Source organism: Lineus longissimus, chromosome 5 (assembly GCF_910592395.1).
Source record: "Lineus longissimus chromosome 5, tnLinLong1.2, whole genome shotgun sequence".
NCBI lineage: Eukaryota > Metazoa > Nemertea > Pilidiophora > Heteronemertea > Lineidae > Lineus > Lineus longissimus.
Window position 1 is genome coordinate 8,561,388 of NC_088312.1, and position 27,999 is coordinate 8,589,386.

The following is a 27,999-nucleotide window of genomic DNA, read 5'->3' on the forward strand; positions in this document are numbered from 1 at the left end:
GTTTAGGTGTCCTAAGGGTGGGGGGGGGGGGGTTTAGTTGTCCTAAGGGGACATAGCAGGTTGCCACTATACATGTCAGGTTGTTCAGGAGTAGAGAGGAATGACAATGACATGTGGGTTCTTTTGTCACCTGAATAGAGTGAATCTACAAAAGACACAGAGATCAAAACATTAAAAGATGCATAGGCTGTCCTCAGTGCACTTGGACCTGACACCACCATCCAACCAAGGCTTTGCCAAATGCTAGCACCAGTAGGAGGTAGGGGTCATGACCAGTACCCCTTGACAAACTGCAAATAATCATAGCTTTCAACACTGATTTCACAGAAATAGAGACATTTATTTTGTTCCAAATGTACATCATTTTACATTTATCTGTTCACATGCTACGCTGTAGCTTGGCAAAATATTACAATTTAATGACAAGAGTTATATGACAGTGAAAACGAATAAACTTTATAAATAATTGTTATATTAATGATAACCATGTTGCCACACCATTATGCAAACTGCACGAGTTACTGTAAAATCCATCAGGAGCCATCACAACTTTCTTTATACATGCTTCCCGAAATTGGTGGCTTGCATTTGAACTAACTTTTTCCCCCTTGTCCGTCATTAAAGGCATTCATGCGTGTTGGTCAACCATGACTACCTCCTTTGTCCCTCTACCATAAGGCCTAGTTTCCCCTTATGGCATCACTATTTCGAACACTCAGCGCCCCATTTCTGGAAAGGTGTATAGGCACACAGCTCTGTAATGGTACATTCTATATTACAATGCAGGAGGTGCAATGGCTCCTGTCTGGGTTAACAGTACTGTGAAATCAATTTAGTTTTACTACTATATGTTGCTTGAAATGCCTTCTAATAAAATCTGTAGTTGCCTTATCTTAGATAAGCTGATTATCTTAGATAAGCTGATATGTGCAACGAATCTAGTTATAAAGAATGACCAACTTCTAGTTCTACTGGAAGACAAGAATAACCACAACCTTAGCATAATGGGAAATACTGGATACAACTTTACGTTGAGCAAAGAAGTTAGGGAAGAAATCTGCATTATCTGCATAAAAATGTGGCAGCGTATAAAATTTAGTGATAATGTTAGAAATATGTACAGTGAAGACTAGCCTTGATAGTATTCTGGCTCCTTTGGCCATGTTCCAGGGGCATGGCGATGTACAAGACTTGGAGGTCAATAAGCCCTCATAGTAGGGATGGTTTGATATAGCAACAGTGAGACATACCGATATCAATGCTCACAAGACAAAGCATTTTATGCCCTTACAACAAAGCCATTTTCTCTCAAGTGCTTTACATGAGTTTCACCACGTAACGCCCCGAACGACATTAGATCAAAAAGCACTGCTAAAACACTTACGATGTGAAGGCCTGAAGTCGGCTAGGTAGCCACACTAAAAGACTAAGTGGTTTTCTCGAGTCTATTTACTAAAATTCTTGGTTCACTTCGAAGACCTTTTTCAAATAAGGGCCAGCAACTGGCATTCTTCACCTTGATCCAAGCCTGCGTGACGCCAACTTTTTATAGATGACATACATGTAGCATACAATACAAAGGTAATGTAAAAACACATCTGGCCTAAACACAAACTATAAAATGTCAGTAACAGAACAAACTATAAGCATAACAGAATAACTTAAAGCAATATATATATATACTAGCCATTGAATGGCTGAAGAGCAGCTGATTCTGATGAATAATCTATTTACTGTAAACACCTTTATCACACAAGCCTAAAACTTGTAAAATTTTTGCGATAGGGTATACTATCACAAAATTAAAGGGCAGCAATTCATTCAATTTGATTGTTCTATCTTTGGGAAATGCATCCATTTGCCACAATAAATGCGGAAAATAGGTTTTTTTGCAAGTATGTAGGGCAGCAAAATAAAGGGGTCTACAGCATTATCAAGTTACTGACTAGAAAAACCAAACTGATGGAAGTATACATAAGTTAAGGAGTCATATTACATGTTACTGCTGTGAGGTTTTATTACATTAGAAAATAGGCAAGTACATCAATGAAAAGTTGTGACTAATAAAATTTACTTGACTGGGCTATTTAAAGATTTAGCTTATCCTATTTTAGGTAAAGAGCAGGCATAGAAGTACATTTTACCTTTCAAATGAACTGGTAAGCACCGATACATTATATCACCTATGTACGAGTGACAATGTACCAGTGTTTTCAAGACCAGCCTTGGGGGAAATCAAACCTATTTACATAACCTTTATAAAAATATATACAATTATGCATCATACTCAGTAAGGAAAGAAGTATTAAACTCATTCTGAACGCTGTCACTTATCGAAGATAGCAAGTGAGCACATGATACGTGTTGTAAAGAAAAGGATGTCTTTTTTTTCAAATTTTGACCCAGACCCTAGATGACATTGCAGTTCAGGTCACCTGTAGCATCCCTTGTCATGCAAAACAACTCCATCTCAGACAATGTAGTGTATTGTGCAACAGAGACATGACATCAATTTTGTCTGAGTTTTGACATCATTGCCATTATGACGTTCTTTCTGCTAGAATGCACATGCTATTGCATCAAAAACAATATTTTTAATATAAAACTGCACTATTTCTGCCTATTAAACTATTATACAAATGAATTTGCACAAAAACCCAGCAAAAATATTTGCACACTTGTCACTATCATAAACCCAGCAGACATTCACTTCATCGCATGCATTTGGCACATTTCATCATAACTGAGTGAAATGCACCCATCAATTTACACACTGGATTATTAATTGATGCATAGGAAACTCCAGTCATCATAAGTTGAAACCGACTCCTAACTACCCACATACAGAGAGAGATTCTTCAAGCATATTTCAATACACTATTGCGAGGTCTCCAAGATCAATTTATTATACCATTTCACAGATGAAAATAGACATAGACTTAAGCATTCTATAATAGGAATTATGTTACTGCCTTCCTTGTCCAATCCTCATCCAATTCAAATCTAGCAACTCACAGATGTCGTGAAACCCAGACTGACAAACATTGCAACTTGGCATGAGGAGTGAAGAATAGAATAGGAATTACATAGTCAACACCAATACTACACCTTGTATTAAGGGACTAGAGAAAAACACTTGTTGAGAGTCTTAAATGTTGCAATCCACCAAGAACAAGAATTAAGAAAAACTTCATTATTAATTCTTGATTCTACCTATCATTTTGCTCTCGATAAATCACATGCAAGAAGCATACAACAGACTCGACATATTCCTCAACTTGTTTCAATCAGACCAATGTTCTCAAATGATCATCAAAATCAACTGGTGGTGTTTTCCTGGCTGGGCGATCCTTCTGCATTATCTATAACACCAGACGTCTGATTGACATCGGAGAGTGCAGCGAGCGAATCTACAAGCGGTACAGGGGAGACCTCCTCCTGGTCGGCTAGAACAACCAATGGTTTATCCAATGCTGTGTTGTCGGGCTTATTCGTCGGTGAGAAGTTGGCACTGCTCGATACGATTGCTGATAGCGTGTGCTTTTCATGAGGCTGGGGTGAATTCTCCAAACTAGAAGATAAAAGGAGACACAACGTTTAAGAATAAAGTTAGCATTATTATCACAGTTATACACTCCCTGTATGGACCTTTAGCACCAGGCACGACACACATGCCACTTTTCAAAGGGTACAACTACAAGAAGTTTTTAATATTCAAAGATATCAACCTCTGGCCGAGTCCCCCTTTAAAGACAATATCCTCACGAGACAAACTTCGTCCCTACATGTACGGTATGTTCCAAAATGGTCATGAAGTTTTCCTCTCATCATAAGTCATCTCTGCCACCCTGATTGACCGATACACTGACGGGTGAAAATGCAAACTATAACACCTGATCACCAAAGGTGTAGGCCGCATGTCCCACAACGAAACTTCCCCAACATTCAAACTTTGAAAACTTTGCCCACAAATACTGAAAAGAAAACAGGTTTAAGTTACGATGCAAGCAAGGAGAGAGCCCTCACCAACTCACAATAGCAGAATGAGATGCAAATCCCTACCACCAGTCTCAAGTATCATTCTCAAAGGATTCAATTCAATTGTTTAAAACCTTTGCAGTTCAGACATTACTGGTACTGGTACCATGAAAAACTTCTCATGGAGCTTCATGGAATTTTCAATAAAGATTCTAAAATTCTTTCCACGTTATTGGAAATAGAGGTAGAACGTTTTAATCAGTCAAGCTGGTTGATCAACAGAAAATGTCATTCAATTTAGCATTTCGACGATAAGCTGATTGATCAACAGAAAATGTCATTCAATTTAGCATTTCGACGATAAATTTTAGACTTGTAGTGTCATCATTAGTAAATCTAGATCGAACAACAAGACAATATGACTACCAGTAAGTCAAAGTTAACTCTCACTTTATAGGTACACGCTGTTATCTAAGTTTCTCTCACAAAATAAACAAACCTAGTCGGTACAGTACGTAATATACTAAGAAAATCCTCGAAATACAGATATCACCCTGGAGGCTAAACTTTCAGAAAGCAGTGCAACATCCCATCGAGGACCCATAGGAGAGGGTAGACAGAGCCACAGCTTTGAAAAGTAGTCTCCATTCCGCACAGACCCAATGAATTAAGAAGATCTAAATGAGTTCATCTAATCGAGGGCAGCTATAATAAAGTCCTTCTTCCTTTAAAATGTTTTGAAACGATGCTATGTCAAGAAGTCTTATAAGGCATCTCCATAACAGAAGTGGCTGATGCAACTTTCCTTGGCTAACATAACACTTTCCATCCAATATTCTAAAACGTTGCTGGGCCACAAAAATTCTTATCAAGAGCTACCCTCTAACGAGCTGGAATTGAGTCCATTTTCAAGCTGTTCAAAATGTTTCATAACTTTATAAAAGCTTATCCCCCAAGGTGATATAAAGCAACTAAAACTTATAAGGAAATCACCTAATCATCATAGCATGCCAATCAGAGTAATGATATAAACATGGTACCTTAACGTTTGGAGGATCTGTCAAAATTAACGAAGGAGTAGAAATAGCATTAACTTATTGGAAGGGAGGTGTACAGCAAAGGTGGAAAGACTGATTTGTTCTGGGGGCTGATACTCCTAATGCAACCAAAGCAAGGAAAGCTCTGGCTGAGCCAGTTTGTGGTTCATTGTGCCAAGGGTATGAATGGCCCGTTTCTACCGAGAGTGGCTTTAAAAATACACTCAAATTCGCTATGATTGGTGTAACATTATAGCTTATTTTTGTATGGAAATAACCACACTGCATGTTTGGATTTTTGGGCTCCGTGAAGTAACTAACTTAAGGCATTGACACGTCTACAACAGCTGGAAAGAAGAATTCAAAGAAAATACTCCACATCAAGATTTTCAGTAAGAAATACAGAAATGTGAACTCAAGAAACTAATAAAATCATTAATCAGGGTTTAGAACTCATCATTTGTACGCGGGTTAAGAAAATCACGCCACTGCGATGTTACAATCATGCCAAAACAACATTGTATGGTTCCGGTCCTAGGAGCGAATGCCACACAATTTTTGAATTTCGTTTACCTTCAAAGACTAGCTTCTCTCACAAACTCAAGCAGATTTGGACTGGTGTGCAATATAAATTTAGAAGACAGTGAGACAGGGTGAACTTAAAATCCATTTTCGGGTTAAAATACAAACTGATAATTTTGGGGTTGGACAGCGGTGGTGTTGTGGTGAAAAAATATTGAAATAGTGGTGAAACTTAAGTAAAAAATTATTTGAAAAAATTACAACCCATGATGTTCAGAACCTAAGGAATTTAGACTCTATGTCTCCACTAGTTAAATACAGAGATCATGGTGATTGGAAGTAACATCATCAAAATATTTCAATAATTACTGGTAACAGGAATTTGCAAGAAGGATTTTTTATTTCTTACACAGCTTTTTTAACTTTCCTTTGCCAAAAGGCAGTCAGTCAAAAAGCCAGACTTTACGTGAAGAGACAATTATGAACTGGTTTCAACTTGGATGGGAAATGGACGACAAAAGTTAATTCTTTTTGCTTATGGTAGATAGGTACCCAATAGACTTTGGTTGTTTTCTTCATAGCGCAGACAGCCACAACTCTAGGCATAACCTTGGCGAAGTTATGGCCTCCAACTCACCTTGCAGCAGTGTTACGACTTGAATTTCTGGAATGTTCCCCCGATGCTGCCATCATATCATTACCTAAACTGTTGTGTTTGGCGGGCGAGAGGCCACCATTCGATTGCCCTCCACCCTGCCCTTGACTACTTTGACTATTTTCACTGACTAAATCATCGTCGTACATCCTATACCTGTAAGGGAGATAGAAGCGCCACCTGACGTTAGGAGACAGAACTGAAACCATTTAGCGGAATCAACATAATAAGGGTTACAAATGTCACCTCGTGTTAGGAGACAAACTTAAAGCCATTTAGCAGAAGAAATCAAGTGAGGTCATATCTATTGAAAGAAACAGGCTGAAATGGCATTAGAACAGAAGCGAAGCTGAGCATGAAGGTAAACTTAACAAGAAGATCATACTCAAGGGGGTCAGTATCATGTTGACCACTTGATTGGGTTTTGTATTATAGTGTTCCTGACCTCTCCAAAAAGTATGTTAGCTACCTTAACCAAGGAACTAATGTTGCAGTATTTTGTGTGTGTTAACATAGAAATGTCAGTAGTTGTGAAATGGGACGTTACTGGTGATTTTCTCATCTTACCGGAATCCATTGTCATCTTCATATTCAGCATTTTCATCATCACTATCCTCATCTGGAGCCACAAACACGACCTCCATTTCTATCTCTCCTTGCTGAAGTGGAGAAAAGATAAACACTAGGAATAATCAAAGACACTTATTCTTGTACTAGTTTTAGCTAGACCTCAGGCGTGTATTCACAGCTCTCCCCCTCAGGAACCATCCTGCGCAAGGCATTTGTCCCTGCTCTGGACTTTGCTCTGCTTATGTTCTTTGCAGTAAAACTTGATGCTACATGTAAGTGGGCCTTTCTGACTTCAAGACAGCAACATGAGCCACCACAATGTCTTCATGGGTCTGCTTCTGGTTGGATTAGCAACAACATTCTATAACATCACTTGGGCTGCGCTTCTACAGTTGGGATTTTGTTGAAAATGGAATTAGCTTCGACTTCCGAATGTCACTTATCCCAAAACGGCCACATTTTAAAATCTACTGATATAAGTAGGACCTACCTGTTGCGATAATATAGATACTGCCTCGGCGTGTTTGGCACTTCTGAGATCGAGGCCATTCACAGATAATATAGCATCACCGATGTAGAGGCCTTGACACCGCTCAGCCGGTTGGTCTGGGTGGATCTCTGAGATCAGGATAGGGACACCATGCTCCTTACCACCCTGAAAACAATAACATGTCATGAAAAAAACAGAAGTAGCAATATCTTTTTTAGGTTGTGAAAGTCCATGGTCCTACTCACAGTTTAGGAAGGAACCCCAATTTCTCCATGCCTTAATAAGAGATCATGAGTTGTAGGCCTGTTAGTTTTTGTACTCTCTCCACAGTAGGCCCATTTTAAGGGAGTAATAATGAACTGTGATACTTGTAGTGCATTTGAACAATTTGAACATCGTTTACACACCTAACTTGCACTGGTGACTAGTGGCGGTGTACATTATATTATGGTCATCAGGTCAGTAATGCAATAATGCACTACAGGCCTTTTCAAGTTGGAGTGAACCAACAGAGCCTTTAAGGGTAAAGACAGGCCTTGGTGACTTACCGTAATGGACATTCCTAAGCCCTCCTCAGGATCTTTGACAAGTCTTACACGCCTGATTTCTCCAACTCCTTGTCTTCTCCTTAGTGTCGAAAAGTCCTGCAAAGAAGAGGGGGAAAAACTCGATGAATTTAATGGAAGCAAGGCCTTTTAGTCCTGTTGATAAGAACTGCAGGTCAGTTGTGTACCTTAGGAGGCAAGGAGCAATCAGAGGTAACTTCTATTGTCAGACCAGAAATACAGTAGAACCTGTCTAAAATGATGACACTCTAAGGACCAACAATGCTGTTCTTAGTAGAGAGATGTCAACATAGAGAGGTTAAAGTGAATAGGAACAACAAGTCAGTGTCCTCAATATAGAGGATGTCCTCATGTTAACCGAGGTGGGTGCTAGAGGTAAGGGAGGCTCCATTGTGAAATCTCTGGCGTTCATCTATTTTGAACAGTGAACTTTAAATAAGCTGCACTTACATGTCCTGGAGGAATTGGTAATCGTCGTCTATTTGGTGTCCTACCCCGACACGCCCTGATCACAGTCTTGTGCCGATGCAGATGAATCTCAGCTTCTAGTTGGTTCCATAGCTTATCATGTTCGGCGCCTTTCATATCACGGCCTAGAAGCTGGATCTGTTGAATTCTGAAGAAAATAAATTTTTGATTTGTGATAAAGAGTCGCAAAAAGGAACATAGACTTAGAGGAGAGTTGGTAACAAGTAAGGTAAGGTGGTACAACAATAGCCTCTGTATTAATCTGTACTGCCTGCTGTATATCACGCTATAATTGTAGCCTATGTGGGCATTAATCTGTTCTGCCTGCTGTATTCCGTATCCATGGTTACAGACACCACAGAAGAATACAGAGTCAAGACATATTGTTGTATTTGACTCTTGAGGTTTTCAAGCCATCTCAGGCAGTATGGCTCAGGTATGAAGAACTTGGATTCCAGGGTATCAGTCTTATCAGACAGTTTTATGCTGCCATCAGTTTTAAAGAAAAGTATCAAGGGCAATCTGTTGAGCAACGTGTGTTTCAGGTGTAGACAGATTAATTTGTCCTGACTATGTGAGTGCTTTTTATAAATAAAATCCACATCTGTTCCCTGCCCCATTGAATTTATGTGACACATGAGTTGAGACTCAAGAACCACATTGTCCACCATTGTCAATGACCAGGAATCATGGTCCAGCCAGACAGACCTAACACAACACCCAAGAAAAGAATCTGTCTTTACTGAAACAGCTGCTGGCACTGGTGACCTAATAAGGAATGGCTGATCCTGTTCACATTGTGCTCCAGGCTTGTAACTCTCAAATCAAGTCACACAACTCAGATTTAGGCCTTCTCTATTCCAACCAGTAACTATCAACGCCAATCTTAGACCATGTTCAAACCAATCTCGTAGCATGAACCAAGAATGTTTCACTGACCTAAGTGAGGCTAAGCTGACAACTTGTAGTTCAACAACCCAAAAGCACAGTAAATCAATCTAACCATGACAGCTGACAACTGTGCATGTCTGCCTCTTGAATAACAGATTTTCAATAAATCAAACCACAACACACTGAGAGATAAACCTCCGATAAGAACAATTCCCTAGACAACCCCTACATAGTTTCTGAATGATCTGTCATCAGATCTATTTGTCAATCAAAGGCAAACGGGGGATCAGACTCACTTGAAATTGCATGACACAAGGCAACTTGCAACAATTTTTAAAGTATATTCAAGAAAGCAGCAGTTGACCTTTCCACCAAATTTGACAGCTTGTTTTGCTGCCAATGGATCCATGGCCGTGGTGCTTCCAACGTCATTTCCAACGGAGACAATCAGATATGCAATACAGAGCCTGAAACTGAACATCTACCTCGGGAATGGTGCCAACATAAGCTACAGCTAACCAGATCTCAGCAAATATCTCGCTTTCAATTGTCTTGGTTCCTAATTCTACAGCTCCATGCATTCAGACCTAATGTGTTCTCGCAGCAAGCTGACAGGAAATCCAATCGCAGTAAGAAATAATCTGATTGTGAAAGAACCTCGAGAATAGAATATTGGGTTACAGACTCAATATGATTTGGACCGTAGCTCATACAGCTTATCGTCAAACCTTACCAAATCCATCATATTTAATCGGTATTGGATCACTTGAACCGGGAAAGCATTACCAATGATTGGACGTATTATATCAGACTAGAGATTTTGACCGAATTATGACAGACTGCAGACTCAAGGAAAGCAACAACAGTCTCTTGACTTCATCATAAACCGAATGGATTTATGTATCTGAGCTAATGCCAAAAAGGAGAGAAGAAATAGCCTCAACAATAGTATGCCTACTCATAATATGACCACCTTATGACCATTAAGTACTTATAGGAAAATTAGAATCACTCACCTTCCCGCTAATTCTTTATCGAGATATTTAGCAGCTAGTCTTGCACCATACACTTCTCCTTGTAATGCTAGTATATACTGTCTTAATTCCTGGTTCTCCTTCCGTAACTCTTTCAATTCTGCTTCAATACGGGCCTCAGAAATGGCATTAGTTTTTCTTTTTTCTATTTCCTCTCCCTGAAAGTATAACACAACATGAAAATGTCCTTTCTTTGTATTGCTGAGGTAGATGCAATGAAATCATAGATTCATGCGATTGTTTCTTAAATGCAGTGGAGATACACTGGATCATCAAATTGAATACGCCAGTTATGGCGACAATAGACTTGCCAGGCTCTTTTGATGAAATAGAGTAGAGGGGTGAAAGGAACCCAAGAAATGCCTTTCACCCCGATGAAATTTCTTGCAAAAATATTTCTCTGGCGAGTCTACTGTGGCCTAGAACAAGTGTAGTCAATTTGATGAATCAAGTCAATTAATCATCAAAGCACAAAGAAAATGCAATATCATTAAATGATGACATCTTTCTTCTCTCTAACTAAGACCCCTTTCTATCTCCTGACTAAAAAAAACAAACACATCACAAGATCCAGTGAAGAAAACATAGAGTGATATTTGGTGGTGTCGTGAAGACATCGACCATCCATGCAATCACGTACCAAATTTGGACAAGCAGATGATGTTTCTTCCTGCAAAATGTACAGCATATCGTTCTGTGAATGTTTTCATGGGCTGCAAGGGGAGTTCATCAGATCTAACTACCACTCTACTACAAAATCTTCAGACCAGCCAGCATCCAAGGAGATATCGACCACCAAGGAATCCATGACTAAATTCAGTTCAAAATCAAGTACATGTAGCTTCACCCAATATCCCTGCACTTTCAATATGAATCAATGCACTTACCAATCTCCTCTGTATCGTTTCAGAGTCCACGTCGACATGGCCTGACTTCTGATGAAGCTGGAGCTGGGCTTGGTGTAACTGCAGCAGTAAGTTGTGGACTTCCTTCTCAAGGATACTTTTGGTTGCCCGCACCTCGACAGTGTCCTGTCGCATGTCGACTATCTGAGCCTGAAAGGAGTCAAGATTGAAATTCTATGTTAGAATTGTGGTGTAATTTCCAAATCAGGACTCAGAAGCCCCGTGGACCAGATTTTACGTGACATGAACTGTATACTCAATGCACCCATGTCAATTTCAATTCAACCATTCATTTCACAGCCACTTTCCAATCACACATTTACACTAAACATCAAAGAGTGGATCGGCCTCACAACACCTCAACTTATCCAGAAGGCCGAAAACAGATTCTACTTGGGCATGCATCACTGCTGCCAGCTGCCATGGGGCCCCTACGACCTTAGGTCATGGGTCTAAGTAGTAGTAGTAGCAAGCATACTCGTTATAGCACTGTAGACACCATTATGCAGCAAAACAAACAGGAATCAAGAGCTGACAGCATGGTTGGTACAGTCATACATTCGTTTGTAATGAACAGCCAATCCACAAATATGATCGATGCAGACCATCAACTGAACAACCAATACCCAAAGCTGTATCTAATATTATCATCATTGTCATCAAAGGACACAGCATTCACAAGAAGTCATCTCCCAAAGTGAAAATCAATGAATCAATGCTATCATTTCCTCATCATTTCCCTTGGATAAGCAATGATTGCTTCAATAATTGTTGGATCCTTTTTATGGTTATTGATAAGGAGCGAGGTAGAGTACTAGTTTTGTGCCTGAATCAACCTGGTCAGCTCTTTTTCCCTTCACAGGTTGAGCTCTGGTGTGCAAGGAAATGATGGCATCCACAGATACCCAAGTGCCTCTGCGGAAACCTATAATATTAATAGTGACAGTTGCGGAGAAGGGCTTTGGTACAGAGCCTGGTCAGTGCAAAGCACTATATCTTGACCGAATACAAGCATGCATTATTCTTGCCATTTTCATACCATTATCAGAAATCTGTCAGGATCATCTATCTCACCTCGAGCCATAAAGATAGGCATCAGGACACCGTTGTGTATATCCGGTGCTTCGGGCAAAACACTTGTTTCATATTACAGACCAGGCTTCTGTATTGGACGCAGAGAAAGACTTCACCGCTCTATGACAGCTTGTTATCAAATCTCCAATATGGGACTGGAGATATGATGATGCATATGGCCCTTCCAAGCCATTCATCACATTTAGACAATGGGTTGAAGACGGACACCAAGTTGTCAGATAGACATCATGTCATGACATCAATTTGGGCTTGGTCTCTCGGGTCAATTTTGTAGTAATTATCAAAGCGGTCACAGATTGGTGAAGCTAGTGTAGAGCACAAAAGCTAACTTGGCTCATTATTGGCCCTGTAGACAATGTTTTGGCAATATGTACTGTAAGAGGAAACCAGGCAACTCGAAGGAATGCTACACTGACGAAGAGTCTGAGTGTGCAGGGACCACGCAGGGACTGAACCCAGGACCTCAATGCGACAGCAGCCAATGTTTCAATTTTGCCAAGGACTCATGAGTGAAAGCCAGTGGTGTCTCATTTGTGACTTGAGTAAAACTTCCAGGTCTTAAACCCTCAGGGGGAAACCTTCCTAATGGGCCTTGACCCACGCAGAAGCTAAAATATTATGACTAAGGGACAGAATGGGATTGGGAAACAAGAAAAGTCAATTTCAGAGATAATGGTCATTGACATTAGGGCCCTACATAAAGTTTGGATGGTTAAAGAGTAGTGAGGAAGCCCCAGGGTTATAGACAACTGGAATGTGTAGCTTATTAGTTCGTATTCACAAAGCATGTTTTAAAAGGTTGTAAAAAATACAAAAACTGTTGTACAGACATATTTTGTGAGTTCTTTTTGTGTAAGTTAAAATTGGGGTGGTCAAAGGGGTCAAACCATTAGCTTTAGTGGTTAAGCAGGACAAGGCTGGTCGACTGCCTCCGGACAGTAAAAACCGACAGTTACACGTAGAACGGCCAATTACACTTGATGGAACATTGGCATGTAATAATTGTGTACTAAGACATGGTATGCTTGATGCCATAACTGTTGGCTAATTTCACCTATAAACCATAAAATCCATTGGAACGCATTGCAATGGTAACCGCCAAAACCTGAACAAAAATTGGCTTATTTTCCTGCTGACTCAATCATCATGAAAAGAAGATAGTATCCATAACAAAATGGCTAAGAAATACAGTGAAAACCATGGCAACCATTGGCCAATACGTATGTTACAGGCTGACTTGGCACTGAAATGTCAGACGATAGACATAGATGTATTTCGGTGCAACAAAGCAAAGATGAGACATAACACACTGCTTGAAAAAACACAACAATGTCGTATAATTCTATTTAGCATCATACATGTACATTCGCACATCAAAGAAAATTGTGCATTATTCATTCTCCTTACATTTGTATGTCTGAAGCCGAAGGTGCTTGCACCAACTTTAGCAACTTTCATTCATCGGCAATGCATTGAGCATGATACCAACAGAACAAGCAGTCGTGATTTACATGAAGGCTGTAATCGACAGTTGAACTCATCACCATGTGCGCCCAACCCAATAACTGAAGTGGATTACCGTGGCACCTTTGAGAATAACTATAATTTACTCTAAACATGAGAGAAATAAATATTGACGGCCACACTTGATATCAAGCATGACATTAGTACATGAAATACAGCAAGGATATGCAGTGCAGTAAATGGATCTCTCGATGAGAAACAAGAGAGGTGTCTGTTAAGGTGCATATAGGTTCCATTGAATGTTAAGATAAGATAATACCCGGCCTCCGCTGTACAATGACCAACCAAAATGCATGAACACTACTCAACCAGTCTCCTGCTGTGCAATGACCACTAAAAATGCAAGATTTGCATTTTTTTGCTCGTCATATACCAGGAAACTTTACTTCAAAGTCCCTTGGTTCCCATCTCGCTCTTGTCTGAGCCACTACCTCTGCCTGGGTTACTCATTGTTCCCTGGGCCTGGCTGGCATCCTCATGACAAGACACTCCAGATTCAAAGGCCCTTCCAATACAACAGGCTTCATAGAAGCCCTTTGTGAAGGCCAAACTACATTTTATTCTATATCGCTGAAGTCTTTGTCATATGACCACACTGGAATAACTATGCCAGCTGTGGACCAAACAACACACTTCAAACTCTTCACACAAAATAGTGTGTACACAGCATACAATTGTATCACATGTATGGAGAATTAATAAAGCAATTTACTCTCAGTTTGACTCTCCCTCAATCAACATACCGTAGGCGTAAAAGATAATGGTACATGTACATAGTCTATACTGGTAGCCTTAACGGCAATAACGAAAGGCAATTATGTCAATGTGCAACAATTTTGTTTCTAGTCGAGGTGTTTTACTTTCCAGGTCATATGTTTTGAATCATATGAAAAAGAAACCATAACAAGTGAAAAGTGACATGTTATACCTGAAAACATGAACTCTTTTATAAACCTGGACATCATGCCTCATGGCATTTGCAAGCATTTGAACATGCCCAAATGTGTTTCTCTGCTCAGCATATCGGCATCAATGCACACGACAAACATCAACATCATCAAGTCAAATCATGAGCAGTCGGTCGCCAAAGCTGATGATGATATTACTCCTTCTTTTTGATCAACTTGCAACAGCAGTCATCACTGCATCAGTATGACACCAACACTAACAGTGAAATTGACACGGTACTCTCCACGAGCCTCTCCACTACTTCTAGCATGACAACGTCCACACTTGCCATGAAAAAGTGAACTGCTTGCATGCAGGACAGTAGCGCCAGCCCAGCCAAGATGCCACTGCCGGTAGCGTGCTCCAATCCCGGCCCGTGGGATGAATGATGAAGATGATGGTGTTGCCATTGCCATTGTCGTTGTCAATCCTTCCCTCAATCCAATCATTTCACATTATTACCATAGCCATCCATGCAACAGTTGGGCAACCTACACCTTCAGAATATACAGACAGAGAAAAAAACAAGACATTAATGAGAAGATGATCACTGCACTACACATGACCTGCTGACCAGACAAGCTGAGACATGGCAGAGTGCATCAGAAGAAAAGCTCACCTCCAATTTTACATTTCCCTGGAAAATGGTCTGGGCTTTATGGCAAAGTTGGGCAAACGCGGCGCTCAGCGCCGTCATTTTCTGTCTCCCATCGTACGTTAGCTCGCACTGATCGGGATCTATCTCTCCCAAAAGTAAATCTAAATCCACGAACGCCTTATCAAACTCTTTTTCCAGGATTTCTAACCAACGAAATGACAAGGTGGCAGCCATTTTGATGCTTGTGTGGACAATTTTGGCTGCAGGCATTGACCCGAAATGTACGTAAACACACGCAAAATGTACAGTAAATTCAATGCGCGGAGAGTAGCTGTGGTGCTTCTTGAAAGTAGAAGAGACGAAAATTTAAAGGACTGTACAGGTAACTGTAAACTCGATCAAGAGCCACCACGACTTCAAAGGTCTGTGCCCTGGGACCAGGGAATTCTTTCAACTCCCTGCTGGGGCGAAGAATGGGTCGAAGGCTTTCAGCCAAGGTGAAGTTCATTAGGCCTACTGATGTTTCTCTCTTGTTGGTGCATGGTTGGTGGAGTTTTCTACTTTCGCCAGCAGGTCAAGGACTACTAAGGAGTATTTGTTACATTCCATGAGGACAATTATGGGTGCAGTCATCGTCATCATCAGTAATTACAGTTGTGCCGGGTTGATAATAGTATTACGAGTTATAGTTGTGTCGGTCGTCATTTCGGTATCAGTTGCGCTGGTCGTATTTATCGGTAAGAACATGCCGACCCACCGTCTGTGCGTATATCCATGAAAGGAGGAGACTTAAGGACTGATATTCACCGCCGATAAATCGGCATGTCGTAAGAACTGATCCCTCGGAGTCCAAGCTTGGAATTCCCATGGAAAACCCATGGCTATACGAGATCAAGGAAATTAGCATCAAAACCAAGCTCGCGGATTTTTAATTCCGGGGACGCCCTCTCGCCCGTAGGAAAGACGGTCGATTTGGATGACGAAAAGGACGGCATATATAGTCGAGTCTAGGCCGGAGATGCCTTGTTTCCTCATGATGAGAACCTCATTACTGTGTCTCTCATGTTGACTGGGCGGGCTCGGAGAGAATTAACCAAGAACTAGCGTCATTTGTAGCAAACACATTCAGCTTAGGCCTATCATGAAAGACATTGTCTCAACCAACTGTTCGTCCCGCTATTCATTGATGAAATACGCTGAAAGACGATCTCAAAATTTTTTCGGAATATTATGCTGAATTCGGAAAGATGCCAGAAAAAATTACCAGGAAAAGAAATTTAATGCCTGATGTATGCACAGGATTTTTTTCAATTTCCGCCGAAAAAAAGCTCCGCATGTTCGCCCGATATGACGTAATCACACGATCGTCAGACCTCGTGGAAAATTTCCGGCGCGGCGGCTTTCGTGTTCCAAATTTTCTCCGTTTAATTCTTTGATTTTTACCACGTTTTCGCGAATAAAGACAACCTTTAGATGGTAAGTTCATAGATAAGGTATCGTAGCTCATTCATATTCCGATTTTTTTTCGTTTCTTGTGTTTTCGGGGCAATGAACGGAGTTTTGTGCGAATTGAAATGAAATATGAAAAATTTTAATTGAATAGAATTGCCGCCGAAAAAATGCTCCTCATGATTGCCCGATGTGACGTAATCACACGATCGTCTGACCTCGTGGAAAATTTTCCGGCGCGGCGGCTTCGTGTTCCAAAATTTCTCCGTTGAATTCTTTAATTTTTACCACTTTTTCGCGAATAAATACAACCTTTAGATGGTAAGTTCATAGATTAGGTATCGCAGCTCATTCATATTCCGATTTTTTTTCGTTTCTTGCGTTTTCGGGGTAATGATAAGGAGTTTTGTGCGGTTGGCCAAAAATTTTATGATGGCGGCGTTCCGGCCACACCTGCGCACTGATTTTTTCAACAAATAACATCCGATTCTGTGTTCCATGATACTCATCGAAGTGCCGGAGTCAAGTATTCTTGTTGTTTGTGTAATTCTGCATCTGATAAACTGAATTACGTGGAAGTATTTACCATTTTTGATGGCGAAAATCATGTTGAAACAGACCAGTCCAGTACGATAACTGAATACTTGTTTCGGCGGCCATTTTTGCACATGTTGCATGCACTGCGAACTAGGTGTTTGCTGTATGCATGAACAACATGCATTGACTGTGGATATTTGACATTTTATTTTCGCGGGAACAGGGTCTAGCAGGGGAGAATTGGGTGGTGGGGAGGAGGACATATTCTAGCGGGGGGGGGGGGGGGGGGCTGCAGAAAGCACTTTTTCTCTTCAAGTTTGGATAAACCCCAAGGTTCTACCTGATCTGTTCTACCCCCCCCCCCTCCTCCCCCTCCCCCCCACTGACTCTCCCTCACCCTAAAAGCCTGTGCCCCAAATACGTTGACCCATGTGACCAAATGTTCTCAACTTTTTGTGATCATTTTCCTCCTTATTCAGAGTCTAAAACAGATAAATTTAAACTTTGAGGCATAATTACGGTTAAAAACATGTTTTCACCACTCATTTGACTCAAACTAAGTAAATTACTGAATTCCTCCGGTGAATTTTTTGTACAGCATTGTATACCTCTGTTTGTAAACAAACCCTTGCCTTGGATTTGAATCTTGGGAGGCAGCAGGGGCCAAATTGTCTCCCCTAAACGGTCTGGACACCAACAATGGGTTTTTCATGCAAATTTTGGCAAATTATTAAATTGAAACAAATGCATTGCATGCTTTCTTCTAAATGAGCTTGATGACATTTTACCTTGAGCTGCCATTCTGAGTGGCCACTCTGCCACTGGTGTCTCATATAAATGCGGACAATTACAGTGGAACCCCAGTAACACGACCACTGATGGGACTGAGGTTGAATGGTCGCGTTAGTGAAGTTAAAAATCCAGGGACAAAATTTTTTGGGGGCTGGTGATGTTTCTTCATTTTGAGCAGAAAAAAAACAAGTGAAAAAATATTTGGACGCTGAAATATTTTCATCCTTCAGAGTTGAATTTTTCACAAGTTCAAAATTCTGAAACATTTTCAAAGCCAACATTTTTTTTGGGGGGGGGGGGGGGGCTGATGATGTTTCTTCGTTTTGAGCAGAAAAAAACAAGTGAAAAAAATATTTGGACTCAGAAATCTTTTCATCCTTGAGAGTTCAATGCTTCATAAGTTCAAAATTCTGAAAAATTTTGAAATCCGAAAAAAGTTTGGGACTGATGAGGTTTCTTCATTTTGAGCAGAAAAAAACAAGTGAACAAAATATTTGGACTCCGAAATCATTTCATAGTTCAGAGTTGAATTTTTCATTAGTCCAAAATTCTGAATAATTTTCAAATCCGAAAAAAAGTTCGGGACTGATGTTGTTTCTTCATTTTGTGAAAAAAACAAGTGAAAAAAATATTTGGACTTAAAACTTTTTTTCATCTGTAGCATGACAAATTTGCCGCAATAAATTTCTTAACAGAAATCGTGGCAGCATTTGTCTTTTCAGTTCTCATCATTCCACATGTTAGAATGCTCCAATGTGTTCGGTGGTAAATGCTGCCTGACTTAATGCAAATCACGTGAATTTTTGCTGTTGGTACCCAGCATGTCTAACACTGACAGGGCTGAATGATGAAAAAAACAGTGATAAATTGATTAGATAAAAACATTAGTAAAAACAGTTGATTTACAATTATATACAACAGTGGCTTGTTTTACCAAAACACCCCTAATGGGGGGCGCACTAAGTCCTTGACTTTTCATATTAGTTTTCAACTGATAGTAACTGCCTGTACAAAAGTTTTGATATGGATTCTCATGATTTTGATAGCCACTGTCCGTGGTGTTAAAATAATCAAGAGAGAGCTTTGCGCCGAGGTGTTCATTGCTGGGTTAATTGGAGACGCGGTCGCGACCGATTACATAGGCCCTTTGGTCAGGTTAGAGGGGTGAATTTGGTCATTGGGACCACCCAATCCAGTGGTCATGGTCTGGGTACTGGGGTGGTCATGTTACTGGTGGCCTAATGGTAAAAAGGGAGGAAACCATTCAGGTCCAGCAATTCTTGGTCGCCGACCGGGGTTCCACTGTAGATTCCTTCAGAGATTGCATGCTGCAGAAACTTCTGGATGTTACCACTGCTTTCTCAGAAACACCTTGATATTCATCTTTTAAAAACTTGAATAAATTGTTTTGCTGCAGACAGCCTGGCCAAAGATGTTGTTCTCAAACAAGAATAATGGCAAGAACTGAGCTATGGATTCAATTTACCTAACCGCCATCCTTTTGGGCAAGCAAGACAAAGCAATATCTAGGACATCAAATCAAGGTAAATGTTTGAATTTATTCGAAATTGAATTCTTTCCTCCTTCCCGGGTGGAATGTCAAAGACGGACTTGGTACAGAAGAAGTATCCCATAGAGTTGAGGGATACATGTAGAAGCTACTGGATGTTCTCTTTTGTCTTCAGCGTTTGCTCTGGGCTTTGATACTAAGGTTATTCTCCAGGGAGTATTTCTCTTCCCATCAAGGCGGGATGCACACATTTTCCCCGGACTTTTTTATGCCACGCTAATTGTGTTTATTGGCTTGGAGAGACTCTGTCATTGGACATCTGGTTTCTGGTGGTGACAGTGACTGGTCAGATTCCTTTCAATATCACCTAAACTTTGATTTTATTTGTTTTATTGCAGACCGCGTCACCAGATATGTTTCTCCTTGTGTAGTGAAAAGTGCTGAGCAATTGATTCATTTCACCTCAGCGCCATCCCCAATTTCTAGGAAGGATGAATTCATATTGTGAACTTATAGAGGTAAAAAATCTAAGTGTCCGTTTCCTCATTGAAATATTCCACAGTCTTAAATTTCTTTCTAGCTACCTCCTGTTCTTTCAATATCAGGCAAGGCTGTGAGTACCAGCCTCGTTCCCATCATCACACCTCATAATTTCGGAATATATCTGTCTATGAATTGCCAATCTGGCAAAGGATAATGACACTAGAGATCTGTTGTGCACCAAAAGAGACGGGGCAGGTGTACTTCAGTCGCAGTCAAATGCAGAATGGAAAAGACTGGAAAATTGGACTTCATACGAGCAAGAGAAGACCACATCTGGGGCCAAACTAAGATGGTCAGTTGGTATGTGAGATTTTATTTTGATACTGATAGGACAGGGATGCAGCCCTTTGCTGGGCTATTACCCTATAGGACCACTCCTGTAGCAGAAAATTATATTGTCCTATTCCTTGTTATCAACAAAATGGTTTACTTCTGCAGGATCAACATTGAAGACAAATAAGCAGCAGAGCTGGAGACAGCGACTGTCCAGGATGGTGCTGGCAAGCTGCGACAACGTGAACGACTGTTTGGGGAGAAATTGGAGCCAAGCATATCTGGTAGGTAAGGTTCTAGCTGAGCATAAGCCATGCAAGAAGTTCCAGGAGTCACAAACTTGAGGGAATTTATGTCTTCACCGGATTGGGACTGTTTGCTGTCGAAAATGACAAAAATTTGTTTCTGAACAAAAAAACAATAGCTAACTCTCCATATTGTGTTCTCAAAATGTCACGAAATTCAGCAAAGTTTTATACAATGAGAATTGTACCCCTTTTCCAGGCCGTGATGTAGACCATGATCATAGTTGACCCAGAGGGATGCGTTATGACGTTACAGAGTAGAAGCCACAAGATTGGGATGAGAGACGGTGTGGTCACCAAGGACAGCACCAAAGGAAGACTTATGAACGACCGAGTGAGGACAGTAGATACATCTGCCACCATTCTGACAGAAGCCGTGTTCACAAGTAAAGCATTTTTCAGACCGTTTTCCGTGAATCGTGCCCAGTATATCGGCCCCTCACCCAATGGTAAACATGCCCCTCACACTACCCTGTATTGACACCAACGATATAACTGTTCCTACTGGCATCGTTATATAAATAGCGCCATCTACGGACGATAAGGGTAGCTGCTCTGACGGGTCAAGGTCAACCCTTCCATGACTGGAATGGAGAATAATGAGAACAAAACGGGCAGGTTTCTCCTTACCCCTTCTATTTTAGCCTCAATGTCCTCATCCATCCAAATTTTTCTCAGAGCAAGTCTCGTTCGGGCCCCTAGGCAGCCCCCTAGCTCCAGCCATAAAATCCAGGAAAACAAACAGAAACTCGGAAGATCAGGTAAATCTGCCTCTGTCCTAGGTTTGACTTAGGCGGTTATTCCATTGACCTTCCTACACACCAGGAGATGAGACATTGAGTTGAGCACTTTTAACACACTGCTAACAAGATTTCATTGTGATCAGCTGACCGCAGCAAAATCTGACTGGAGAAAATTATGAAGGAATCTACAATGTTGTTGCAAGGACAACCAATCTTGAAATACGCGGTTGGTGTGCAATGTGAATCTGTGTGCATGATAGATTAAACAGTAGCCTATCAGAAAGAAAGCAAGTATATCCAGAATGACGAGAATAATAAGTCAAAAAGTTTATAATATGATTTTAGTCATAGCACTCAGGTCAAGTGTTGTCCTGTTGTACATTCTGAACAGTTGTTAGTCTGTAGTGCTGGCAAGTTCCTGGCGAATAAGGTTCCAGAGAGAACTGCAATCACCGTACGATGTCCTTTTGCATTTGACAACCTCCTCTTAGTAAAGCCAGAGGCCTTTAATGGTGCTATTTCTAAAAACTCTGTCTTTGTAGAAGAAATCCTCAACAAAAGTACTATTGTCTGATTTTCAGCGTGAAAACCACTGGTGATTGAGTCTGGTAGAGCGCCGTGACATCTCTCGTAAACAAGCTGGGTTATGGACACGGATCACGTCAACTAAGAGTTGCAAGTTCAAATGTCTTTGTCTTCGAAGAACTATCCTTTTCCTTTGGATCAGCTGAACACGATAGGGCCCCTCCATTCTGAATGGAAAAGACGTCTATCATCTATGGTAATGTGCATGATCAAGGGTATCCACAGTTTCTTTGCTGGGATAAATGGGAAGCAGTAGAATTCAAGGATGGTGTGACAGCATTTCCAGTCCTTGCCAAGGATATAAATATTTGATGACATCATTCCGTCATATATTGTAATGTCCACAATCATTTTATTGTCATCTTTAAGTGGCTGTCTTTAATTGAAAGTTTAAGAATGAATAGTAAGAGCGTATTTGATAAGATCGGCCAATTTGGATCAAAGTCCCTGTCCCTGATCAAGAGAGGCTCAATCATCTATTGCGTGTAGACCACTTGGCTTTACAGCCTGCCTGGGTTAAACGTGGTCGTGGGAAACACCACAGTTAAATGAGTGCAAGAGGAGATCGTTGAAATCACTGGACAGAAAACTGTGCTCAAACATCTTTTTCCTTTACTCACATTCAGTCCTTATCATTATTACAGCTTTGGTTCACCAGTTACATCCTCAGATGATTCAGTCCATGCAGGACATTGTAAACATGGAGAATATCAAGAAGAACTGAGTGGTGCCGAAAATACCTGAAGATTTACTTTTTCAGCCAAGAATGACATTGTAGGCCTAAAGGTTTAGAAATTATACCTAAATTCCTCAGGATTATGGCGTACTCCTATTGGATAGCCTGGAAACCATTTATCCTGGGTGCAGAGAAAGACAGTGGTTTAGATTACTTGTTAGTTAGTTTTAGTGTTAGTTTTCACTGTTGAAGGATACATACACAGATTTGTAATTCATTATATCCGCAATTTCGGAAAAGTTCGGATATATTGTTTTTATCAGGTTTGTCCGTCCGTCCGACTTGGCTCTCTCATTGGAGCAGTACAGTTGTAAGATAAATCCTGTTTATGATTTTATAAATTAGTTGCTCATCAAGGGCTTACGAAGGTTTTGATCATGCCTTGCTGGCATATCTGCATACCAGTAAATATGTGCAGATTCATTTCTTGCTTTGAAGCAATATTGTTGCTACACTCCTAAAGCGGTGGCAATGCTCAGGTCTTTTCTGCCTCGCGGGCAAATCTGCATACCAGTAAATATGTGCAGACTTGGCTCTTCCTGAGATTGTAGGACTGGGTCCATTGAATGTAACAAAAATAATCGATGCCTATTTACAAATGAAATAAAGAGTCTGCATTTTGGTGCAACTCCATATAACTGTCGGGTGATTTCGTTCTGAACTTGTGACACTCTGATCGGTCTGAAATAATCATAATCCCGCCCCTCTGGGAAAATTTTGCAGCCAGATTGCACCATTGCCTGTTTACCGTCTGAGAGATGGCGATGTCAGGGGCGCATGACGGTGGTTAAACCTATTGCGAATGGGCAGCACAATTGGGTGTAGGATATTCGGCAACCATTGCACACTCCTGAATCTGCGGTGGGTTGGTACCCCACGCTACGTAAGGAGTAGGTTGACGGGTAAAACTTGGTCCACGTGAATGGGTCGTGCCTTAAAAATGATGAGAAGTTGCGAATTGACGCCCTGTGAAATGTCCCTCGACCAGCTAGTGCTAATCCGGTCACTGTCTCCAGGTCACCATGCCTCGGTCAATGAGCGGGCGAAGCACCCAATGGCTCCGTCAGGAGTACATCGTCAACTTCAGCCCGTAGTCAAACCGGTACACGCACAAATATCTTAGTTGAGAGTGGGGGACATCAGTAAAGTGCTTCTCATCGGGGTAATACAGTACCACTGTATACAATGACCCCATTTTTTGTTGGATTCATTTCCACTGAGGAGTGGTCGATAATGAGAATTTCAGACCAGTCTGATTGTCACTAGTCCAGAGGGCAATTATCTGATAGTTATGTGGCTTTCCCTCAAACTGTATACTCTTTCATGTCAATTGTAAATTAGTGTTGCTTGGTAGTGTTCAGGGGACTTTTTGTCGAACAGGCACATCTGCATACCAGTAATCATGTGCAAACATCATTTTTGCTTTGAAGCAATATCGTTGCTACACTCCTAAAGCAGTGGCTGTCTTCAGGTCTTTTCTGCCTCGCGGGCAAATCTGCACACCAGTGATTATATGTATAATTAAGTTTTGCTTTGAAGCAATACCAGTGCTACACTTGTGAAGCAGTGGCAGTGTTCAGGTCTTGTCTGCCTCGCTGACATATCTGCATACCAGTAGTTATGTGCAGACTTGGCTCTTTCTTTGGAGCAGTACAGTTGTAAGATAAATCCTGTTCACCAAGGGCTTACGAAGGTTTTGATGCCTTGCTGGCATATCTGCATACCAGTAAATATGTGCAGATTCATTTCTTGCTTTGAAGCAATATTGTTGCTACACTCCTAAAGCGGTGGCAATGTTCAGGTCTTTTCTGCCTCGCGGGCAAATCTGCATACCAGTAATTATGTGCAGACTTGGTTCTTCCTGAGATTGAAGGACTGGGTCCATTGAATGTAACAAAAATAATCGATGCCTTTTTACAAATGAAATGAAGAGTCTGCATTTTGGTGCAACTCCATATAACTGTCGGGTGATTTCGTTCTGAACTTGTGACACTCTGATCGGTCTGAAATAATCATTATCCCGCCCCTCTGGGAAAATTTTGCAGCCAGATTGCACCATTGCCTGTTTACCGTCTGAGAGATGGCGATGTCAGGGGCGCATGACGGTGGTTAAACCTATTGCGAATGGGCAGCACAATTGGGTGTAGGATATTCGGCAACCATTGCACACTCCTGAATCTGCGGTGGGTTGGTACCCCACGCTACGTAAGGAGTAGGTTGACGGGTAAAACTTGGTCCACGTGAATGGGTCGTGCCTTAAAAATGATGAGAAGTTGCGAATTGACGCCCTGTGAAGTGTCCCTCGACCAGCTAGTGCTAATCCGGTCACTGTCTCCAGGTCACCATGCCTCGGTCAATGAGCGGGCGAAGCACCCAATGGCTCCGTCAGGAGTACATCGTCAACTTCAGCCCGTAGTCAAACCGGTACACGCACAAATATCTTAGTTGAGAGTGGGGGACATCAGTAAAGTGCTTCTCATCGGGGTAATACAGTACCACTGTATACAATGACCCCATTTTTTGTTGGATTCATTTCCACTGAGGAGTGGTCGATAATGAGAATTTCAGACCAGTCTGATTGTCACTAGTCCAGAGGGCAATTATATAATAGTTATGTGGCTTTCCCTCAAATTGTATACTCTTTCATGTCAATTGTAAATTAGTGTTGCTTGGTAGTGTTCAGGGGACTTTTTGTCGAACAGGCACATCTGCATATCAGTAATTATGTGCAAACATCATTTTTGCTTTGAAGCAATATCGTTGCTACACTCCTAAAGCAGTGGCTGTCTTCAGGTCTTTTCTGCCTCGCGGGCAAATCTGCACACCAGTGATTATATGTATACTTAACTTTTGCTTTGAAGCAATACCAGCGCTACACTTGTGCAGCAGTGGCAGTGTTCAGGTCTTGTCTGCCTCGCTGACATTTCTGCATACCAGTAGTTATGTGCAGACTTGGCTCTTTCTTTGGAGCAGTACAGTTGTAAGATAAATCCTGTTTGTAATTTTATAAATTAGTTGCTTATCAAGGGCTTACAAAGGTTTTGATGCCTTGCTGACATATCTGCATACCAGTAAATATGTGCAGATTCATTTCTTGCTTTGAAGCAATATTGTTGCTACACTCCTAAAGAATTTCAGACCAGTCTGATTGTCACCAGTCCAGAGGGAAAATACCTAATAGTTATGTGGCATTCCTTCAAACTGTTTACTCCTCGTGTCATTTATAAATTACTGTTGCTCGTTTTACCTCGCACCTTTTGGGTTGAAAGAACAGTCGGGTGGAGTCTTCATGCTCCCTGATGTTGGTCTTTGACTTGAGATCATAATCACTTGGGGTAGTTCTGTGATTCTTTTTATCAAGAGCAAGCCCATTTAGGCCTACAACCTCTCATTGTTGTAATTTTCAATTAATAATAAAATTGTAAACTATGCAAGTGTCATTTTGTTTGCCTAAGTGTTTATGGCGTTGTATTGTTAGATTAGAGCTGCAGAAGAAACTAAGTATCAAAATAAGCAGAAAGACTGGTCTCTGCATCTGCCTTGACTGGGACAACTTCATGACACAACCTGTAGTGGACGCTAATGAAACCGATGTAGATTCGTTTTGGGGTGTGACATGAAGATTTGGACAGAGAGTATAAAATAGTGTGGTGTATGCCACGGGGACAATGTCGCAACTGGTGATTTTGGCCTAGCTGTCGGACATTGTCCAAGTTGAAATTTAAATTGATACATGAAATCTTGACAGCCCCTGGAATGCAAATACTAAAAAGGTAGCCCTCTGTCCACCATGCTGCAAACAGGTTGATGAGGACAATGTCACAATCTGTGGTTTGCCTATGCTCCAGCTGGTGTTGGGCAGGTTGTGATATCGTCCTTAGGAGGGAAGTGAAGCCATCGGTACCCTCTTATACAGTAGAACAGCTCAGAAGAGCTAGTAAATCCTGTTGCTTGGAGTGCTAAATTCTAATTATTAGCAGGGACAATATGTGACCAATCACAGCAAAACCAGGTGCATGTCGCACAGAAGATGAGCCTAAATGACACCAGGAGATAATGGAAGAAATTGATGTGCTCATATTTCACAAAAGGCAGACAATAAGAAAATTATAGGCAGCAGCTAGGCAGGCAAGATAAAGTTACACAACACCACCAATAGGGGTCTCTCACATCTCACAGCAGGTTGAAATGATTCACGCCTGTATATATTCACGCCGGGATATATTTAGTGCTAGCCTAAGTCTGACTTGACCAAGGGCCCCGACTGTGTATACCAGTCACTTGAAGATTGCCAAATAAGCCTCTCTCCTCCTGCCCATGCCCCATTTACACCCCGGACGCAGTGGACAGACCTCGTCTTGATGCCTGTTGCATAGAGGAAGGACAATCAGGATGACGAAACAGACTGTATTGGAGTCCCTAGCCCTGTTTGCTGTGGATTGGGGAACAACAATAGAGGAGTACAGTAGAACGCTCTATCAAGGACACTCTTGGGACTGACAAGACAAGTGCTGTCCTAGAGGTGTCCTGATTAGATAAGTCAAATTGAATGGAAACTATAACTTTGGGACGAAACCTAGTGTTCTTAATAGAGAGGTGTTCACTGAGGTAGGTTGTGCTGTCAAGAAGTCTTACCGCAATTGCTTGGTGGTCTTGCCTTGGAGGTAGGCCTAGGTTCCACTCCATAATCAAAAGTTTTAAAATCTCTGTCCAAGACATGAAGAAAATGAATAAAAATGGTAGATCTGTCGAGGTTACTTGCAAGACTAGTACATGCAAATCCAGCTGATGGGCCCCACCATGTGTCTTATGTCATTGGCAATACCCAATACCAAAAAATCTATTCAAAAGTCTGAAGGCATGCTCAATTCCAATCTGAAAGTGACCTAGGCGACAGTTGTGCCGTCTAGCGGTAGAAAGTGGAACTGAAAGTTTCGGAAGACGATTTCAGTTCTATTTCTTGCCGCGAGACAGCGCCACTGTCGCCAAAGCCAATTTCACAGTTTCGGACCTGGGATTGATTGGTTTTCATGTCAGTATCAGACGAAGGGAATTTGATAGAAATAATGACTTGCTCTAGTTATTGAAACAGGTTCAGCACAGCTACAAGCCATCTTCCCACACAAATGACAGTAGATATGATATGATTGGCCAGATGCTCCAAACTGAGCCCCACCGGGCACTACAGTCAGTATTTGTCCAGTGCTGTTGACACACGCACAGACGCCACTCTCAATAGCTTTTA

General features: G+C 41.2%; 1 protein-coding gene and 1 long non-coding RNA gene across 4 annotated transcripts; one reads left to right on the forward strand and one right to left on the reverse strand.

Moving 5' to 3' along the window:
- Positions 1-319: 319 nt before the first annotated feature.
- LOC135487998 (Golgi-associated PDZ and coiled-coil motif-containing protein-like) lies at positions 320-15,520 on the reverse strand. 3 transcript variants are annotated; one of them, XM_064772334.1, is made up of 10 exons: positions 15,303-15,520; positions 11,099-11,266; positions 10,194-10,369; positions 8,269-8,434; positions 7,801-7,896; positions 7,253-7,417; positions 6,760-6,851; positions 6,175-6,348; positions 5,019-5,035; positions 3,432-3,571 (listed from the first exon to the last, which is right to left on the reverse strand). In XM_064772334.1, the coding sequence occupies exons 1-9, from the start codon at positions 15,513-15,515 to the stop codon at positions 5,020-5,022; spliced, it is 1,266 nt and encodes a 421-aa protein (XP_064628404.1). In that variant the 5' UTR covers positions 15,516-15,520; the 3' UTR covers positions 3,432-3,571; position 5,019. The 3 variants fall into 3 exon arrangements, with proteins under 3 accessions (XP_064628402.1, XP_064628404.1, XP_064628403.1); XM_064772333.1 differs by lacking the exon at positions 5,019-5,035 and adding an exon at positions 5,589-5,630 and having other exon boundaries at positions 3,489-3,571; XM_064772332.1 differs by lacking the exon at positions 5,019-5,035 and having other exon boundaries at positions 320-3,571.
- Positions 15,521-20,633: 5,113 nt separating this feature from the next.
- Positions 20,634-22,881, forward strand: LOC135488829 (uncharacterized). The gene is made up of 4 exons (XR_010447050.1): positions 20,634-20,669; positions 20,890-21,139; positions 22,015-22,214; positions 22,663-22,881. It is a non-coding gene; the product is annotated as an uncharacterized LOC135488829 (long non-coding RNA).
- Positions 22,882-27,999: the final 5,118 nt, after the last annotated feature.

Bases quoted from the DNA above. Each gene is read 5' to 3' on its own strand.
- LOC135487998 (XM_064772332.1), bottom strand. From the start codon at position 15,515: ATGGCTGCCACCTTGTCATTTCGTTGGTTAGAAATCCTGGAAAAAGAG. The intron at 7,897-8,268 runs GTAAGTGCAGCT...TCTTCTTTGCAG, and splicing joins TACCAATTCCTCCAGGACAT to GACTTTTCGACACTAAGGAG. The intron at 6,349-6,759 runs GTAAGATGAGAA...TCTCCCTTACAG, and splicing joins GAAGATGACAATGGATTCCG to GTATAGGATGTACGACGATG.